The sequence below is a fragment of the Phaethon aethereus genome (genome assembly GCF_964289735.1).
Source record: "Phaethon aethereus genome assembly, chromosome: 2".
Taxonomy (NCBI): domain Eukaryota; kingdom Metazoa; phylum Chordata; class Aves; order Phaethontiformes; family Phaethontidae; genus Phaethon; species Phaethon aethereus.
Window position 1 is genome coordinate 24,754,014 of NC_138582.1, and position 21,196 is coordinate 24,775,209.

At 38.4% G+C, this 21,196-nt stretch overlaps 1 protein-coding gene across 1 annotated transcript in view; it reads right to left on the reverse strand.

The window, feature by feature from the left end:
- The window catches only part of VPS13B (vacuolar protein sorting 13 homolog B), a gene marked incomplete at both ends in the record, with an annotated part of 485,525 nt that overhangs the window by 33,219 nt on the left and 431,110 nt on the right, over positions 1-21,196 (reverse strand). The window contains 8 exons of the mRNA XM_081996267.1: positions 65-235; positions 734-909; positions 1,077-1,160; positions 1,317-1,580; positions 2,885-3,040; positions 12,621-12,782; positions 18,863-19,212; positions 20,998-21,179. Of these exons, the coding sequence (XP_081852393.1) occupies positions 65-235; positions 734-909; positions 1,077-1,160; positions 1,317-1,580; positions 2,885-3,040; positions 12,621-12,782; positions 18,863-19,212; positions 20,998-21,179 (1,545 nt within the window). The remainder of the gene's footprint in view (positions 1-64; positions 236-733; positions 910-1,076; positions 1,161-1,316; positions 1,581-2,884; positions 3,041-12,620; positions 12,783-18,862; positions 19,213-20,997; positions 21,180-21,196) is intronic.

Here is a 21,196-nt window from a genome sequence, read left to right on the forward strand (position 1 = left end):
TGTGATTTCAGTTTATCCGAAAAGGCAATACAACAATCATGAAGAAGGTTTAGCAAAGAATTACCTGTCTGAATCCTTCCTATTATACGGCCACGCAAGCTGGGGAGGATTAGTGGTACCATAGAACTCAGACAGTATTTGGTTGACATTGCCACCTGGATGGGATTTAGTCGCTATCTGTTTAATTAGCGTGGTTGAGATAGGGACTGCGCACTCTGATGGATCATCTTCCTCCCTGTCATTGAAAACAAATTCAGTCACTTACACAAGATCAAGAATTAGGAGCACTAACATTTTCTTTAATGAAGGTTTCCAAGCATACTCTGCAGCAGGAACACTCTCAAGGTATCATGGATGAATCAAGTTGTGATGTCTAACAAGTTTCTGTGCATTAACTGACATGCACAATTTGTTATGACACTGTAATGACCTTTGTGTCTGAGACCCTAGAAACTCTTCAGTATTCTCAAAAAATATTTCAAGATCATTCAGGTATTTATATTTCATAACACAAAAACATGGACTGCTTAAGCAAACAAATGCCAATGTGCTTAGGATAGTTATACCAAATTTAGTATTTCGTACCATATAATTTCAGGCTACATATGCTTGTTCTGTTGTATCTCCTCTGCATATGCCACACTCTCACAAAAAATGCACCAGAAGTTAAAGTGTAAATTATTCCTTCTCTTCCATACAAATGAACCATTTTCAAGGAATGTGAGTATTTTACCTGGCTTGAAATGTCAGGTGGTGTGTAAGATCAGGTTCTATATTTTGCAGTGCTTTCTCCTGTCCTTTCCCTGGAACCACCTGTGTTTCATTCAATCCCAGACTTCTTTTCTCTAAATGTATAATAATTGGGTCTGGAAGATGGCTCCTTACAATGAAAAGAGGGCTGAAAACAATCTACGAAAAGAAAGGAATATACCAATTTAAGGCTAATTTTATTCCAGTATTACAACTGTTGAAACAAGCTATTAATAAATCTTTAAAGTGGGTCATTCTGCCCTTAATTTATTATATAACATGTAAGGTATAAACATTTAGATTTCAGAGACATTAAATGTACTTACTAATCGTTGCTGCACATGAGAGTTGGGCTCTAAAGTCAAAACTGTGCACCACACATATGTAATTGAACTCTTTGAAGATGGTACCTGTATGCAGAGAAATCACCAGCATTATACTAAAATTATTCCAGGCTGATAATGTTCAACATTAAATCATATCAAATAGAGGTGTAAACACAAAGTCCCCAGTTCTCTCAGACATTTTTTATGCTATATTTAGCATGTAACTATTCCTAGTCATACCTGAATGACAGTGCTGTGTTCCCTATGTTTAGAACTCAGAGATACGTCTTGGGACCAGTCTTCATCTCCTGTAGCTTTCACACTCAGCTCGGTGAGCTCATTGCTTTCTAAGACATATGAAGGTAACTTCTGCTTGGCTGCAAGGCAGTTGATGTGTTCTTTAACAACGGCCTGTCCATCCTGACTAATGTAATGCTGAATCACTTTGAGTTCAATACTTTCAGAAAGGTAACTACAGACTGTCTGTCTTCCACAGATTAGGATCTAAAACATACAAAAATATGCAGCTCAGATATAAACAATTGTGAAAAAGAAAGGTCAAAATTGAATTATAGAGTGAAAACCCGTACAAGAATAATCTCCCTATTTTAGGTATTCCCAAGCATTGCTGAAGGCAGTGAATGGTAAGACATTATTTTTATTGGCCAAATGCATATGCAATTTTATAGAAACCTAGGCATTAAAACACTTGAAATATCGCTAAGGCAATATTCAGGCTTGAAAGAAACATGTAACATATCCACGTTCATTCCCACTGAACTCAGCAGTACTGTCCACGGCTGACATAGCTCTGGTTTGGATTTTAAGAGTACTGTGATGGTCTCTGAATGCTGAGCCTTTTCTGAGCAGACAGTGATGTACTTCAGAAGAAAGCTTTCTACTGACAGCTCACATTCCCATCACAATCCAGCGATCCAAACCTTTCGGTATGTTTGCTGTTTTAAAACTTATAATGCCATTAAATGGCTGTACCATATTTCTGTATTTAAGTGCACCCACCTAGAAAACGACTAAATTAGACTCAGAGTTGTTGCTGTCCATCATACATGAATTATTTATCATAGGACATATATCTGACTTTTTCTAAGCTATACTGAGGACCAACATTCCACGTATGTCCCTGCTACAACCGTCTTCATTTGCTTCTCATTAATGAGGGCGCACACCATAGCTACAACCCCCAAGGAAAATCTCAGCAGGGCTTTCAGTGACGCCAGACACTGTTCTTGTCCGATCAGCTGTATTTCTGTTGTGCAACATAAGGCGCTCTGCCATATCCATGAGCGGAACATGCTCTGGCTTCTGCCAACACAGGCAGAATGACTGCAGTGTTATTACAGATCTCTTTACAAATACAGTATGTGAAAACTTACTGCACAGCAGTCCATTTTCAGATGTTAATTTGGTCATTACTTCTTTCTCTTTTAACAATACAAAGGCCTGAATTACATCCCAGATTAGATATGAACAGTTTCTAAAAGAAAAATACAAATTCTGCTTCTCCAGAGCTTAAAACATGCAAGAGACTGTGTAACTTAGCACTGTCAGAACTTACAAACCACGGAAAGGGATGTTTACTGGAACATGTAAAATATGTGGTGGTAACTGAGTTTTTAAATGCTAAGATCCATACCAAACTGAAAAAAAACTCCCAAAAATGCCCTCAGAAGACTGGTATACTTGTTTTTTTGCAGTAGGACAGAATAAATAATAAGGTGACTAATTCATGGATAGATAACAGTTTAAATTACTCATGTTATTTTTTCCAAACTGGATCAAATACTTACTTGCTTTTGCACTCCACTGAGCTGCTGAACCTTGATAATAAGTGATGCTGTCCGGCCCTTGTACTGAATGGTACGAATAAAGGTCCCTGTATTGTCCACACTGAATGGTTCAGACCACCGCCAGTTTCCCCAGCCTTCAATACAGATGTGTAACAGCTGGAAAGAAAGCAATTACTACTTCAATACATAACTGGGGGAAAAAAAAAAAAGCCTTGCAGTAGGATAGGAATTCCCGTGACAGAGAAATATTCTTGGTTTTAAAACTCAGCAATGGTAAGCACACCAGTTCTCTGAATGATCCACGCATTCTGTGATTTCAGACACAAACAGAAGAATCAACAATACTGTAAGATGGCTCTGCATCACGCATTTCTATAAATTACCTGCTTCAGCAGGGTATTTAGGATGGTAAAAATCCAGCCTACAACTGTTCAGAAAAAAAAGTTGTTTAGACTAGAGAACCTAAAACAGGAAATATGAGATTTTCTTTATTGCCCTTGAAATTGTTGTAGAAATCCACCCTCTTTATTACCAGCAAGGTGATATGAAACGCAGGTCCAGGCCAGATTTTTGGCCTTCAGAAGAAGACAGAAAATTACAAATACCCTTCCCTTCAAAATAAAGAAGGATGTAAATCTATTTGTATATATACTTGTATAGCTCACATATATGTGTGTTAAATGTAGAACTTAGCATATTGCCGAGAGATGGGAAACATTTCATTTCTTACACAAATGTGGTGGCAAGTTCAAGCTTGACTGCATGAGAAGAAATTTAACTGCATAATTATACTCCCTGTGTGATTTATTCCGGAAAAGGAGTGGCTTTTTTCCAGTTTAACTTAAATCACTTCCAGAGCAATATAGTCTTTCATCATTTGAAGAGCCTTTCATCCATTTACCCACCATACGCACTTACCTCTATCCCATGGAGATTCTTTAAGCCAGAGTAGTGAAAATTGGTACTGTTCCATGTAGGTCAATGAAGTTACATAAATTTACGCCAGCTGAAGATCTGGCTATTCAGCTCTGTATAGATCTTTTGTGGCTGTGCAAACTTAAGAATGTGAGTTCTATATAAGGGATCAAAGCAATAAGCATTCTGGGTAAAATTTATTCTTTGCAGAGGGCCAGCACAGAGCCTAAGCATCACTTAAGTCCTTTAAAACAGTTATATAAAGGCCTTGTGGGAATTCTCTCTTGAGGGTTGAATTTCACTCTGATTTTGGACATCTGTCATTAATTAATTTAAGTAATTGAGAACAGGATCAGGCCCAAAGTTTGATCATTTACACGAGCAAAAATTGAAACTTGCAAATATGTTCTCCCACGATTTGTCTCCAAAAAAGAGATAGCACTGGCCATAGACCTGGCCAGTTGGTCTCAGTAAATGGCTGGATGTTGGGGTTTTTCTCATTGTTTTAAGAAACAACCACAGCAACAACTTTCAAAGATATTACAACTCAGTAGCCTGTTTGCAATTTGTGGTATCCTCAGCACAAGTTACATACAGAACAATAACATCCATTCAGTGGGTGGCTTTTGAATTTGCAAGAGTGATGACTGTTGCATTCAGATTCAAATTAGTTTTACGCTGGAAGCACAAAGGCTAATATGTGCCAGTGTGCACACGGGCATGCATCTGGATGTGCACATGCGTGGGCACAGCTTTATATGCAAGAATATGTTGAGGGATGCTGTGCACTAGGACACTCAAACTCTTAAGCAACCACGTTGCTTTGATTCTTAAGTATTAGTTACAGAAAAGGAAAAACAAAACAAAACAAAAAAAAAATGCAACTGCAGTGGCTGGAATCAGTTCAGTTTCTTACAGAGGCAGCTGGGAATAAATCTCATCACATATGAAAACTAAGAGAAACAAGAAAACTGTTTATTTTGGAGAAACTAGTAGCTGGAAACGACAGCCAAATAATGAGAAAAGGTACTTAGTGGTCAGTCTCAGCTAGAAGGTACACAAAATACGGTGTGCTCCAAAGATAGATGTCATATAAATGCCATAATTGATGATTAGTAACTGTATGTAGCTCCAACATTAGGATGTCTCCCACCCTGTAAAAACAGCTTTCCTCACGAGTTGAATGTTCCCAAGGAACACGCTGTCAGCTTTCCCTGAGCAGTCATTAGCTCCCAAATGCTGCCTTACTAATTTTCTTTGCAGCACAACTATTAGCTGCGTTTAACTTCACGGTTCAGAAAGAAAAATTAAAAAAAGCTGTTATAATATATTGGCAATTTCTTATTTTATAAAGATACTGTTAGCATGGTAAATGCTACATACAAAGGGAACAGCCTTCATAAGTTAAAGATATCTAAGATATTTTTATTAATGACATAACAATATAAGAATTGGATACTGCACAAATTTACTTTCAAGCCAAGAAACTGCATTCCATGAAAATGCAACGGGATCTCTGGGTGAATCTGTTACTTAAATGTGAGATTTCTGGAAAACGTGGCTAGAAGTAATTAGCAAATGACACTAAGTGATACAGAGGTATATGGCAGGAAATAAAAACTGAAGTAATTTTAGAAAATTAAGTAATCAGGTGTTAACATTATTTTAGCAGAAAACATCATAATAGATGGTATTAGATATTCAACAAGGCAGAGCTCTAATGTTATAAAACTGACTCAATACTATAGATTCACAGTAATTGCCCTTTTGTTTATCAAGCTTTAAGTTAATTTGAAGTATTTATTAGACACTCTGCTTTAAAAAAGTTCAGCAAGTATAGCTAAGTATGGTACATACACTAGGAGAAAAGAGGAGTCATTGTAAAAAGGTACAAAAAATATTCAAGGGACTTCAAAAGCATTCTAACAAATATAATCCAGTGATAAGTGGCAATTTATACCTTAGAGAGAATTTAAAACCAATTATCGACTGTATGTGAAGATAGGCACTCATTTGTGTAACCACGTGATTTCTGCATTTTCTGGTAGGGAAACATATCAACAGATAACACAGAGTTTTTTGTTTTGACTAGACTTTGCTGAGGCTTGGATTTGTAATTCTGGGCCATTATGGATTTCTGTTTTGAGAGGGAAAGAAATTGCCTTCAGACAGGCAGACTAAGATGAAGCTGTTCCTACTGGAGCGAATGGCTAGAAAAGCTGTATTCTTTATCACGTCTCTTCACAGAATGTTTCTATTCTCTCCTCAAAATTTAGGTTTTCAGCTACATGTGTGAGTGAAGGATACGATCTGAGTAAATAAAGCCAAGTGTCATATGACAAGGCATGAAGACTAAAATGGGGGATTAAAAATGAGACTAAGAATGGAGCCTGTCCAGAAAAGGCAGCATTTTCCAGCTGTATAAGTAATTTAAAGCTTCTGCCCTCAAAATGCTCAGTGATACAAACTTGATTTCTAATTTGCTTGTAGATCCACCAAAGTTAACTTGGTTTTACTGTAGTTAGATTATGTCTGTCTTCTAAGCGAAACTTTTTGGGAAGAATAAGGATTATTGCTCTGGACTCTGCTAGACTGGGAGGAATTGAGTGAGGATCTGGTCAATGGTGTGGAAGCAGCTGGTTAATTTAAAAGATACAAGATAGTAAAATAAAAGCTGTGATGATGCAGCAGCACAGAGGAAATGGAGACCTGGAGATGGGAGCTGAATTCTAAGACTTGAAGCTAAAGCAATTTTTAATTGAAAAATAAAAGGAGAAGGATTATTGGTATTTTTTGGTTGTTTTTTCAGGATACAAGGTGGCCCTGGACAAGGATCAGGACTTACAACAGTAAAACCAATCAGTATTTGGGAAAACAGTGAATGAAACGTTCATTCTGCGCATTGTCAGCTGCACCAGCCACCAAAAGAGTTTGAATTTCAGTTTGGCTTCATTTTCTCATGTGACCTGGGAGATCTGACCAGTTCTACACCATCGTCCTTTTTAAGACAGAAGGCCAGTACAGAGCATGGGTGAAAGCAATTGCCTTCGCCCCCACGCTGGCTAGTAGACAAAAGGTCACACTTGGCAGATAAACTCTGACCCTTGGGGGCTCCTGGAGGTGTTGTGAGCCTCAGCAAAGCAGGCCTGAACTTTGCAGGTCCAAACTAGCTCTACATGCTGTGGAAAAGAAGAGTCTTTTGGTTAAGGAAGGGTAACCAAATTATGAGTGGTCATGAGGGGTCATGTGATTCATGGACAATATCAATCCTTATCTGTCCCAGATATTATCTAGAAAGTCAATTACATGTCATATAATACAATATAATATAACCATTGATTTTGAATGCAGGACCCCAAAGGAAAGCAACAATACACTTCTCACTACTGAAACAGTGTAAAATAACATAAAACTTTTTTTTTGCCTGACGTTGTTCTGTAAATGGCCTGGGGAGGATTATTTAAAGTACAAAAGGTTGTGCAGAGAATCTGTAACATCCCTAAACAATAAAATAGGAAAATATCCCAATAATAACTGATATATAAGTCACAGTTGCTAAGTTTGAACCCACAGAATACCTTAGATATTATAACATAATTCAGATATTCAGATATTATAACATAATAAGTTGCCATTCTTTCAGATATTATAATATAATATCTGAAAGAATGGCAACTTGGAAATAAATAACAACGAATTATGATCTTGCTGGAGATGCAACATGAATTAAAATTTGGCTTCAGTCTTTTTTTTTGTAGGAGAACAAGGAGGAGGTTCTTAAAGCTCTTTCCAAATCTACAACTGCCTTTAAAAGTTATGTTTATAAAGTTCTAGCAGAAGTTGTGCTTTGCAGGCACACTATTTAAAAGAAGAAAAAACCCCACTTTAAATGGGTTCCAGTGAAGGTATTACTAATATACTAACCACTACTAATTTATAAGTGTATGTTCAGAAGACCAGAAAAGCAAATGATACGAGACATTTTCCCCCAAATTCTGTAAAAGTAGCAGTAAAGTGGCACATAGCTGTTTCGGGCATAGTTACCTACTTTGATAAGAAATAAATCTATTTTGTTTATAACCAGTAACTTGGCCACTTTCTCACTGAAGTCATTTCCCAATCAACATAAGAACTGATTTTTACCCACTACACCTGCTGCTTCAGGTTAAGGATGGTGAAAAGCGAAAATGGGCTGTTATTAGAACCCTGGGAGAAGACTCTGGTGAAAGGTTTGGGAGCTGCTACTTTAAATGCAGACTTCCCCTATGCAAGATTTTTTTTTTTAATAGAAAACAAAACAATGACTTTAGATCCATTATTCTTTGCTTCTTCAGAGGACTCTGATGAAGTTGAGCGTGGGGAAAATAACCAGTAATAACTAGCATGTTATAGAAGATTTTTGCTGTTTATTCGCAAGCAAACAATCTCTGCAGAATACATTCAAGGGGACTCTCACATGAATAGCTGGTTTTTACATTTGCTGTGACCCCTGCTGGGACCTTCCGACTGCCTACTGTCTTGCAAGGCAGAATTCCTTAACTCTGAGTAAATTGCTAGGAAGATCTGATCTCTTCTAACTTCAGAGTTTCACCCTATGTATCATGCTCCAGTCCTTCTCCTAAAAAACACAGCTGTCTTGGAGACAAACATGACTTTTGACATAACTGGGGCCCATCCCACAAAGCAACTTGAAGATCAAGATAAGGAGCGCAGACTGGATCCAATAATAATGTAGGAGCCAGCGTTGTCTGTAGAGCACAGGAGTGATGTAGCTTCTCTTCCCTTTTAATGATAACTAGCAGACCTCTAACTTTCATTAAAATCTGCAAAAGGAACTCACAAGGTCTGGCAACTTTTGCTAGAATTGCTTAAAGCCTCAAATATCATCAGTTTTGGACCTACCCCAACTCTGAAAGGGACTATATAGTTGGGGGTGTCTTATCCCTAAGGAAGGTCAAAACCTCATGAAATCTGAGGAAAACATGGGGGATGGAGTGGAGTAGAAGACCGAGCACCTCAGACTTATTACTGAAATATTAGCCAAACTAGCGAGACTTGCAGGAATCAGAGTGAAAGTTAAAAGGGAAAGGTTAGGTTCCCTGAAATGTAGAAGATCCAGGCTGGGAAAAAATGAAGGAAGGAAGGAGCTTTAAGTTAAGCCAAACAGTTGGAGGGACACTATCAATAGCTGGTAAATACAAATCCCCGGTATGCTATAGCTGTTTTTGTAACATGAAAAAGTTGAACAATCTTAAATTATAACCTATAGTAGCTTCATTAATATTAAAATTAACTCTAAATGTAAACAAAGCATTATATAACTACCTGCTACTACAAAAATAACTTATTTTAGGTATATATATTTAATTGTGCTAAATAATTCAAAAGGGCAATTACTGCATCTCTCACTATGCTTAATTAGCAAAAGAAAAATGGAGAACTTTATTGATGTGAATGTGAAAGAAATACTACCCTTTTAAAACTATTTATTTTCATTTAACTGAACTGCCTTGCCATACTAAAAAAACATTTTGCAGAGGTTAAATAAAGTATTTCATGGCAACCGCTGCTTCTTAGTGCCTGTGTAACAAGAAACATGAGCCAGCCGAAGTTGTGCAAGTTGGTTTGCTTTCCCAGTAAGAGAATGTGGTATCTAAGACCTTGTCCTAACTCATTTTATCCCCAAGAGTAAGTCAAGTAAGTCAAGTATGAACTAATGCCTGGAGGGAAGTCCCTGACTCCAGAAGTATGGATTATTTCACATTTATCTTACAATCTGCTCTCAGAGTTCTTAAAATTCACTAACTTGGCAAGTTTGGAATTATCATGAGAAATGAAATAATTTCATAACTATGAAGTCATCTAGCATTCCATGAATATGACACTTGGAGGGTTTGTCCATGCTTGGGCATTTACTGTGACCTTTGGATAATAAGCTGTTAGATAGTTTTGCATGGAAACAATTAGAAAAGTGCCATAGCATAATAGGGACAACCTGATGTCTTAACTGAGTCGTCATTTTCATTTCAAGGATTTATATTAATCATTGAAAAAATTTACATGACAACATTTGTAATAATATTTGAACAAACTTATTTTGTACGATCTAAAATGACAACGGATTGTGCTGTTTAGACTGTTTAGATGAACTGCCTTTCTGAAGCATGCTAAACTTACAGTGATTTATATTTAACATTAACCAAATGAACAAGGCCTATAGATGGATGCCAAGATTCTCTGACCTTTGTAAAGAAAACTCACTTCTATCTCAACAGCGTGTGGAAAGCCTGTGCTTCCATATATTTTCAGTGAAATTACCTCAGTGTTATTTTTTAGTCTCTAAATTTCCCAGCAAGAGATGGCTGTTGAAAAAAGTTAAAAGAGCAGAAATATTCTTGAAATTATTCCAAGGGCTGGGACAAGGGAGGTATAGCCCCCCTACTAGAAGAGCCTGCTGGCCAGCAACGTGGTTGAGTGAGGAGTGAGCTGTTAGCTTCGCCGTCTCCTGGGACATGGGAATCCAACATGACACTCCTGACTGTTTATCAGCCCAATTCTTCAGTGAATCTGAATCTGATCAGAGCAAAACAGAATAGGAAATCCCTTTGACGTCACCAACTTTCAGCTGAAGAATGAGTATCTGAAAAATGTATCTGAAGTTCCTACTGTCACCTCACCCACTCCCTAATGTGTGATTTGGTTTTCTGCTGGACTTTTCCATCTTTCATCCTGTGCTTTTATCCTTCATGTAGCAAGAAATTTACATAGTAGCCACAAAAATGGAATGTTTTGCACTGCTCAAGTCCCCGAGTGAAAGGAAAAGCTAAAGATCAATGTTTTAATATTCAAGTTCTCTGGGTGTTGGATGGTTAATGCCGTATCTTGTGCTGGTAGTCTTTAGCAGCTCGGCTCCAACTGACAGAAAGTATCAGTTAGAATCTACAATTTTAACTCTTCTGCTTTTCAGTTTGCTTGAGATAATCCTAATTGTCAAAACTCTTTCCAGTCTGCACCATTATCAGAAGTACACCATTATCAGAAATACACCATAATCAGAACTACACCATTAGTAGAACTATCTAGAACGATGGTCAAAAAGAGGATTCTCCCAACTGAGTAAGTTTATATAAGTAATAAGAAAATGGATAAGAAAAAATGCTAAGAGGAAAGCCTTACTTAGTTCTGGTTATATTTATAATCACTGTAAACATTTCCTTCTTTTTCCATGCATTTATGAAAAAGGTTTAAATGATTTTATGCATGGTTGCTACAAAAGGAAGTGATAATTGGCTAGGAAATATGGGTCACGTTTAGCTAGCTTTCTACAAGCCTGGTTGTTCTTTCTCCCTTACACAACCGGAGAGAGTTACGTTAATCGTAACCCAAGCGCGAGTACTGTCACCTGATGAGCAGGGATCCTGTCTCGCAATCTGACACTTGCCGAATTGCACAGTGCATAGTCACCCATTTAGGTTGCTCACCCATGGGCAGGGGCACCACAGGCATTTTGCTTGTATGAGAAAACATAAATCCTTTTTGAAAACATGACAAGGGATATATAATACTCCAGTGTCTCTAAGTCTCCAAAGGTTCCCCTCTGTGCAGTATTACATCAGCGCACATCATTTCTAACAACTCCTCTGTTGCTGGGGTGAGACGGTCCTTTACTAGCCTGCCTTCCTCTTAACTTACTTACGCCTTGACTTCAGTGTCAACTGCAACTGCTTACGCTGGCTCCATTTGCTCTGTGCAGATTACCACACTCATGTAAAATTCAGTAGTTTTGCGTATCCACCAACTGACATATGAATAAAAAACACAGTAAATTTGCCATCTCTGCTTCCCAGAGACACTTGAAACTTGTCAGCAGTGGAAGTGGGCATGGCTCCTGTTTAGAATTACCATCCAAATACCACCTTCTCTCTCACACGCTAAGGCTGGCATTTTCCAGGGCTCTAGAGGGTTTAGGAACCCCCACCCACTACACTCCTCCTAGGATCTGTAAAAATTTTAGTAACACCTCAGCGCAGGACTGCTACTCAGCAAGCGAGGTGGCACAGGTCTCTTGTCTCCCACTCAGCAGGAGTATATACTAAAAAGAGAGAAGAAATGGCTTTGCTGTCTCATAAACACTTTTTTTAGATTTAAATTCTTGCTCTATCTTGAACCAAGATGAAAATTCCATTTTTCACCACCACTCAAGAAAACCAACAACATGGTTTCATTGAAATATTTCCTGTTGATAATTTTAAAATATTTTATTTTGGTTTCAGTATTTACCCTTAAAAAAACACCCAAGAAACAGAAACTGCATTATTTAAACTATTTAAGTGGGGTGTTTCTGACAATTTCAAATCTTTTCTAATGCAAGCACATGCTGAGCGGAGAGATTTGTCCAGTCTGACTCTGTTCTGCAAACAATTTCAGTGAACAGATGCTTCTGGTAAAAACAATTCATTAAAAAAATTCCCCAAACCTCTAATGTACATCACAGAAAACAGACACTGATCACTTAGTTATAAAAACCTGGCAAGCGATCTTCTTTTGCTTTTTTTTCAGAAGCTTCAGTTTCCACAGCCGCTCAGCTTTACAGAAAGCGGTCGTGCACACCCAGTTCTACCCTCGAGTAACTTCTAAACACTTCTGGCTTTCCTCACTCTTTGTTTACCTTTTCCCTCCGACGCAGCCCCAGCGTGTGGCTCCTGAAAGAGCTGGAGCGTTAGAGCTAGTTGACACCATAGAGAAAACCGAAGAATCGACGCGTAAAGCCACCGGTCAGCGTTTAGCCATCGCCGCCTTCGAAGGGCTGTTTCTGACGTACCTGCGGGGACTTGTGAGAGCGCCAGCTGTACTGGTGACTGTGGAGACTCGCCAGCAAAATATTTTCATCGGTATCCACCTGGCCAAACCGCAGTGTCTCTTGTGTGTCATTACAGATCACAAAATGGCCGAAGACCAACTCCTCTGACTCAGGGCACTGGTTCTGAAAGGAAAGGGATATGAAAGCCAGTAAGCATCAGATTAATTGCAAGACATTTGGCAGCTGTCTGCCCAGTGGCGACTGTTACAACACAGAAACGCTTCGAGATCTCTTGCCATTAGCTTTGGTTGCATAGGACTCTACTCTCTGCAAAAACTAGTGTTCGGGTTGAAAAAATTTACCCTAAGACTTAGCATATTTTACTTTATGTTTCTGCAATGCAAATCTTAAAGGTTTAAAACTACAATAAAAACTAGATTTCCTAACTTACGTAAAAGACTTCAACAAAATTAAATTCAGTTGGAAATGACACATCACGCAGGGCAGGCAGGGCGCGACAGGCTGAGCAGAGAGGCATGAAGAGGTTTCTCCATGCTTGACAACTGATCCCTCAGGCCAACAGGCTGCACTTCCCCTTCCCCAGCTGCTGCTTCGACTTTGAAATGCTGCTGCGGTCAGCAGCAGAAGACTCTCTCTCTCCTGATACCACAACACTTAAAAAATAACTGAAGAAAAAGGAGGAGACATGGGGACCGTATTTTCACAGCTCCACGAGGCTAGTTTGAAAATGCATCATGGAATCTGACAGCCTAATAGGAAAAACCAAAAACTATAATGGGTTTTAAATGTATTTTAGATTTTACAATACTTTTTCTCCTGCCTGCAACATCCTTCCATCTCTTTCTTTCTGCTTTTCATCTGGCTGCTCGTCACTCTGTTGACACAATAAGACTATATGATAGTCATTAAAAATTACCAGAGCTACAGGTCTTCCGCCCCTGAAGGCACAAACTATAATCCCCTATATGGGAGAGGTCAAAGTGTGACTGACAATTTGATTTGGAGATCATCTCTCATATATTTCTGTCCTAGTCACTACTGGGCTGGCACCTTCCACTTACAAGCAACTATCTAGCAACCATAACAACTACTCCAACAAAGCAACATTTGGATAGTCTTCATGCAATTTAATGGGTATAACACAAATAATTTATCTTCTTGTGCTTCTCGTTACCTCTTTTTGACCCATCTTTCCTAGCATACACTTTTGACAATGCTTTATTGTTGGCTGGTTCCCTTCTCTCCACAATGTAGGCCAGCTGCTCTTTTCTCATCCTTTCTTCCCATGACGTTTTCTCTAACTTACGGGACCTCCACGGTCTTTGAGAGCTGATTCTGTTTCCCCTCCTTGCTCTCTCAGTAGACCTTTTAAACGGACATAATGAAGCTAGCACCTCCTCTGTCTATGATCATATGGGTCTCTAGTTCTTTGATAACAATGTGCCTGGAAGTCTGCAGAAATTCAGAGATCAAACAAGAGAGAGAGAAAAATCTTTCCTCATAGATCCCTATGGATCCTTAGTTATCCATGAAAAACAGTTCAGTACATTGCTCATAGCACATTGCTGGGTGATACATGTGGAACAGATTTTCTGAAAAGTGAAGTGTGCAAGGTATGTCCAGGTTAGCATCCTTGAATGCATGTTCACTACCATTATTAACTTCAGAAGAATCCAAGGTGCAGATTGTGATTCCTTTTGTGACTGAATGTCAGAATGATTGGCTGGGAGTGTTTGTGCAAAAAATTATTCACCCTAGGAGTATTTAAGCGTAAGAATATTTAGATTAAAGCTTCTCTTCAAATCTCATGAGTTCTTCTGCATAAGATCAGGTATCTTCTGTGAAACAAAAGTCAGGCGAGCATAACCAAAATCTCACTTTTTCAAAGCAGTAAAACTCATTACAGAGCAATATGTCTGTATCGCATTCAGTAGCGGATCTGGGTATGCTAAAGGCTGACATTTACAGTGCCACTTCAGAGTGCAGAGTTTATTTTGGCATTTTCTAGTGGTGGATCTATGACTTTTTACTGTCAAGCTGCCATACCCACATACCCATAAGTCTACCACAAATACATATATTTTCCTGTTAAAGCTTTGCAAAATGTTCTTTTTAAAAGGGAGGATTTACTATCCGCAGAGCTCAGCATGTTGTTATAGTCAAACCTAGATATAACCCCAGGGGAATTTACGAAAACTTTTTTTACTCCAATACATTTTCTTGCTTGTTACACACAGACTGGAAGAACACCACCAGAAGATGATGAACTTCCTTCTTTTTACCTGACTAACTAACTTGGTTTCAAGTAAGTTAACAGAAACTGTAGGTTCTTGCATTTGCTGAAGGGAAAAGAGAATCTAGCAAGTTTTTGGCATGCACGGAACTACTCAATTGTACTGGGGGAATGTCATCCCACCAGGAATTATTAATAGACTTGCATACATTTTGGTGTTGATGAATGATTGCCATTCACCATTAGTCTTACATGCTAGATTTGCCACTAGAAACCACTGCTTTTAACGGCAACAATTCTCAAACTTAACCAAAAAAGGTATTTTAAGCTCTATTTTACAACAGTTCCAAAGTTTTAACCAAGGAAACACCAAGATTTGCATATGAAGGCATTGCTCCATGCTGCCAGGATTAAGAGAGAGCTACTGATGCCTCAAGTCTTGATAATAACAGCTAACTAAAGGATCACCAAGGAAGCTTGGGCATCTTTAGCTTGGGGATGTTTAGCTCAGTATGGCAACTACACACTGTACAGGTGAGGTTCTAGGCAACTCTTATTCTCCTTGCAGCAAATGCAGGAGATTTTACCCAGAGTACCACCCATGCTTCTTGGTCCCTGCAGAGCTGCAGCAGCTCCCTGCACCCATCACAGGGAACTGGATCCCAAATTTGCTGCTGAAGTCTGACAGTAGAAGCTTCTAGGATAAGCAGAAAGGGACACCCCCCCCCCCAAAAAAAAATCAGCAATAGGATGGAGTGAGGAAATCTTGATTGATAAAAGAGAGTATGGAGAAACCAGACATAATAAAAACAAATAGAACTGAGCCACTTGTGTGGCAATGATGCTGAAGGGTTGAATGATGACTCCGGGAGCTGAAAACACCTAAGTGTGGGTTAGGAAAAAAATTCCCTCTCTGAATTAAAACAGCAAATCAAAAGAATCAGCAAAAGATCAACAGCCTGAATCAGATACGGATTAGGGTCAGTTCCTGGGGGACAATTTCCTGCCCCTCTTTAGATCATTTTTCAGCTGTTCTTTTCTCTCAGAGAGGCCTGGAAAGTGTCTCTCCTTTATTGGGCTTTCAAATATTTTGTGAATTCTATTAAGAGAGGGAAAAACATCCCACATAATAGTAGTCACCAGGCTTTCCTTGTTTCAAGACTTTCTGCTCACGTCTCGGCTCACAGCTATTTCAAAGCACTTCTGGATCTGGGAAAAAAAACCAACATAAAAGCCGAGGCCTCTTTATATGCACAAAGTTATTTTCACAAGCTACCGAAGACCTGTGCAAGCCTTCTCTCTCACACACACGCACATACACACATTGTCTCTCTCTCTCTAGTACCTAGTAATGTTTTTTTTGTACAGAAAGTCTTTAGCAATTTCTTATCTCCCTCAAAGTTCCGCTAAGAGAAAAGAACATTTTCCTTCTGATTGTTTAAACTTCATTCTCATTGCAGTACCCTGACATTATCAGCTAGAAAGTTAAATTGAAGCTACATGTAAGTTTTTTGTACCCTTTTCCTTTGTTCTTTGTGCTTATGCTAGAAAGACGGGGAAACTACTGTGATCACAGATGTCATTCTGACTGATCCCAGCTCATTAAGAAAACTTATGCAACTGCCAACAGAAAGGTTAAGCACCATTCGGACCTCAAGGAAAAGAAGTTCTAATGGTTTAAAACAGGTTTAAAACAGGAGCTTTTACAACTTCTGAGGGGTTTAGGAAAACATTTGCAGTGTGAGACCACAAAGGATTAGGTTTTTTCCCAGGAATACTCACTTAGTACCATACCTGGGGAGCTGTTTTCTCAGCTGACCCTCTGTCTCTAGATATCACAAAGCACTAATGCTATGAAACAATTTGTGAAGGCTTAAATGCCCAAATAAAGGGGAGCCTCCCCATGTATATTCATGGGAGACATGCATTTTCTATCTCACTTGATACTCTGTATGTTATGATTAAAGAATAAAATGGAATTAATAACAATCTTGAAATTCCCTGTCCAGTTATTTGATTATTGAAACCTTTACTTTAGCTTTGCATTTACATGGGCATTAGCTTGTTACTGCTTGTATTTAAACAGGGATTTCAGATTAGACAGTGAAATATGTCAAAAGGGGAAACTGTTTTTAAAAAGTGCTAATCCTCTCAGATTTTCAGCATGTGACTTAGAAGTATAAAGCAAGTTGTATGCCTGGTGTTTTTTAGACTTAATCTACTTTCAAAATGTTCATCATTACTTAAACAAAAAAAAAAAAAAATCACTCCATATCTAGGAAACAAAGACACTGACAGAGGCTTCTGTTAATCCTGAACTCTTGACCTAAAGGTGCAGGGCCAAATTGTTTCATGCTTCATCTGTCTGTCCACTGACTACAACATCACTTGTTTCAGATATTAATCCAGTAAAAAATATGTGGAGAATTCAAATAACCTTTCCTGCTTATTGAATTCATGCTTCTAGTTGGCAGCATTTATATTGTACTTTGTGTGAACAGCAAACATCAAACAGTGCTTAGCATTGGGAAATTCATTCCCTCCCTGTGCAGTGCATGCCACCCCCCCAGTCTGGAGGTAAAGCCACATACAAAACATCTTGGTAACAATTAATTTAATAAGCCGTTTTGAATCCACTTGTGTGTTAACTGTTCCCTAATTTCAAAGCCATGCAAGTTTTTAATCTTGAATACTCAGGGCTAGATACCCACCACATCAGAACATGGTGGCAAGTACCCTTGACATGAGAGGAAACGAGAAAATTACAGCAACAATTACAGAAGTATATCCTCCTGTGGCTCATGTTAACATTGCCAAATCCATGTATAAATCAGTACCAACTATTCATAGAATGTACCTGTCAGCAATATACTATGTGACATATGGCTCTACTTAATCAAATATACAATTCCATTTTTTCAACTCAGAATATTCCTTCAAGGCACAGAGTAGTCAGTCAGTCATTCACACTGTGATGTGGTTTAAAACATTTAAATATTTATGCACCATATTTTATTTATATGTATAGCTATGTCTGAAAGATCTTTTTTTTTTTCCACCCTAAGAGGAAACTGACCTTTCTGAAGGCCATTTTGCAGTAGTTGCCACACATGTCTTAGATGAGGGGCTAGTACTAAGTCAGAAATATTTTGGGTTTAAACAGCCTACCAAGGACTCTCTTATACTTTCTATGTTTGTTTTTTATTAAAAGCATTGTTCAAAATATGACAAAAAACAGAAATTGGAGCTACAAAGATTTTTGTTCACATTGATATTTGAGCCAGCTGTAAAGATTTAAATCACACTAGATCTTGTTTTATGAATGTCCTTTTGCAACAAGAAAACCATGGAATGCCCTTAAAAAAGAATTTTTTTATATAAAACAGATGTTTTATCCTTTTTTGGGGGCTTTGTTATTGTAGTGCCATGATAGGTAATTAATTCCCAGGCTCCACATAGGTCTTCAGGCAGATGAAGAGAATGATTTGATTTCAAGGCTATAGTGGAATAAGGGAATTACAGGCCTTCGAGGGGTCATTGCAGAAGCAAGGTTCCTTACTCTGGGACTGGCTTCAGCCATAATGCTGCTTGCACAGAATGTAACGTGAAACTAGTGTTGAACTTCAATAAGGATGGAAGTAGTAGCTGGAAACAATATGGTCTACTGCTCAGATTGAGCTGTGCTTACATATCATGCATCACTCACCTTTTCATAAATTAATGGCATATTATGCATTTCAAGACCCAGATTCTGATTATTCTCATATAAATCTATGTAGTTTCACTGAAACTCAAGCAGTTCTGGCTACATTTACCTTTGCATATAGCATTCATTGTCTCCTGATTTTTGGTGCTATCACGGAATTAATGTTTATTAGTACACAACAACTTTAGTGTAAACTAAAGCTTTTACATCTTGGAATATTTTTAATGAATGCAGTTGGTATTCTAATTTGCTATTAAATTAATCACAATAGCTACATTTTTTCTCACTATTGTATTTGCATACCTGCTGCCAAGCTTGAATTGCTGTATTTAGAGAATGAAGTGCATATTGACCAAAGTTGATGCAAATGGGGTCCACCATTATTGTGCAGTCCAATAGCCTTCCTACTGTGCCGCTGGAAATAGCAATCTGCCCCCAGACTTTGAAAGGCTTCACAACACTCTGCATAGTCACGTTTCGGCACTCCAGAAGTTTACAGTTGGCTTGAGTTGAAAACTGGATCTCCTGGAACATTGACTCGTCGCTCCACTGACGAAGATATACATGAGGCTCATCAAAGGAAATTATCATGTATTCTAGTTCAGATGGCATGTTCTTATCGGACGAAAATGGCTGAAGAAACTTTGGTGGTGCTGAAAAGAAAAAGAACAAATGAGACTAGAACATCACCATTGCCACATCCTGTATGTTTTTGTAAAATTGTGCTCTAACTGCTTGTACATATGATGAAAACAAGTAAAATTCATAAAAGAGTTGACATTTCTGAAATCTGAAATTAATCCTGTTCACACTGTTTATTAGATGTAAAATAGAACTGCAATTAATAGCAGCTGCAAACAAAAAGTATCTGCAAACCAAAATCTTTTCACGGTAAATAGACCAGCCAGCCAAACTGCTTTATCTACACACCGCACAATACTTCAGACTGTCACCTATTTGGAGCAGAGACCATATTTCTGTGAGAATTTTTGCTATAGTAGATGTATATGATATTCCACACACAGTACATTATGAATACAATAAAAATTAGCAATACAGTATTTGCTGACATGTGGCTGTGCAGGCTAACAGGCTCCACAATGAAAATTGTCTTTGCTGCAATTACAGAGAGTTCAAGACCACAAACTCACTGAGATGCGACATATTACCCCATTAATACTAGAAATTAAAGAAAACAGTCTCCTGAGACTAAAGCATGAGAAATTTATCATAAAAAAGCTTTTATTGCGTTCACTGAAGTCTCAGTCCTGCAAAGGGCTGAGCACTGTGGCAGCAGACACTGCAAGGCACGTACACCACTTGTGTAACATTAAGCATGCAAGTATTTCCATTGATGTTATTATTTATGTTGCTGGAACTACTCACAAGCTTAAAATTAGCATATGCTCAAGTGCTCTACAGATTTGGAACCAAAACACTCATCACTTTCCAGGATCAAGCCCTATTATTCTGCAAAAGCATAATGGATACAATAAGTTTTGTGCTCCCTTCGTGTATAACATAGCACAACGGAGTCCCAAAACTTAAGGCCTTTAGGTGCTATAACAAGAACAACAGCAGCATCAGCATAAACTCAGTTGCTGTTGAAAAATGAAACAGCTGGCTTTGATTTTAATCCGGTTTTTGCTTTTTCCAGTACGTGTAATTTTAAAGATCGAGCATCTGGAATTGGAGTGTAATACTGAGGAAGATTATGTACTGATAGAGGTAGCCGATAGACAAGAAATTACTTGCTAGACATTGAGTGTCAGTCTTAGTATGATTTGATAATGAATTTATATTGTAATACTTGCAGAAACACAAAAACTACTCACGAAGAAAGCTGTCCCTGTCAAAATTATCTAAGATATTTGCTCATCTTCCATGGAAAGCATTCCTGGCATTTGAAAATCAGACAATAATCTAAAGATCTCTTGGAATGTATTTGCCCTTAATGCAACGACAGAGAGCACTGAACAAAACCAGATGTAGCTCCAAAAGTGATCATAATTGAAATAACAGTTAAATCTGCAGTTCTCAGAGCTCTTCGAAGGAATTCTTACTAAGGGGGTTGCAAAATCATCAAATATTTTAATAGTACTGTTAATATGCTGGAAAATTTAAAAGATCAAATTCATTCACTAAGATGGCTCAAAACGAAAGTGGCACCTGCTGTCAGTAATCAGACTACGAAAACCGGACGGCTTCTACGGTTACCCGTTCCGGAGGGAGGAAGGGGACTGATCAGCCAGTATGTACTTTCTCAAGGCACAGAGGTCATCAGTTTTACCCTGAAGCCTGTACCATCGGTGGCTGTTGGTGGTAATTTCAAGAATGCCTGTTCGAAGGAAGAAATGGGGACTACAGACAGCAAAACAGCGATTAAGCAGCACGTATGAACTATATGCTTTTATTAGTCTGCATAAAGGAATACGTACCTGTGCCTAGTTGATCGAGATGATGGCAGAGGTGGACTTCCAAATAAGTAAACTGGATCAACACACTTAGTGATGGCACAAACCAAGGAGTAAAACAGGAGTCAACCCTGGTACAGGCTGCTAACGCCGTGGGGGTTACGAGCTGATCGCACGCACTTTGTGAGCCAGATTCACTTTCTGAGCTGCAGAAGGTAGATAA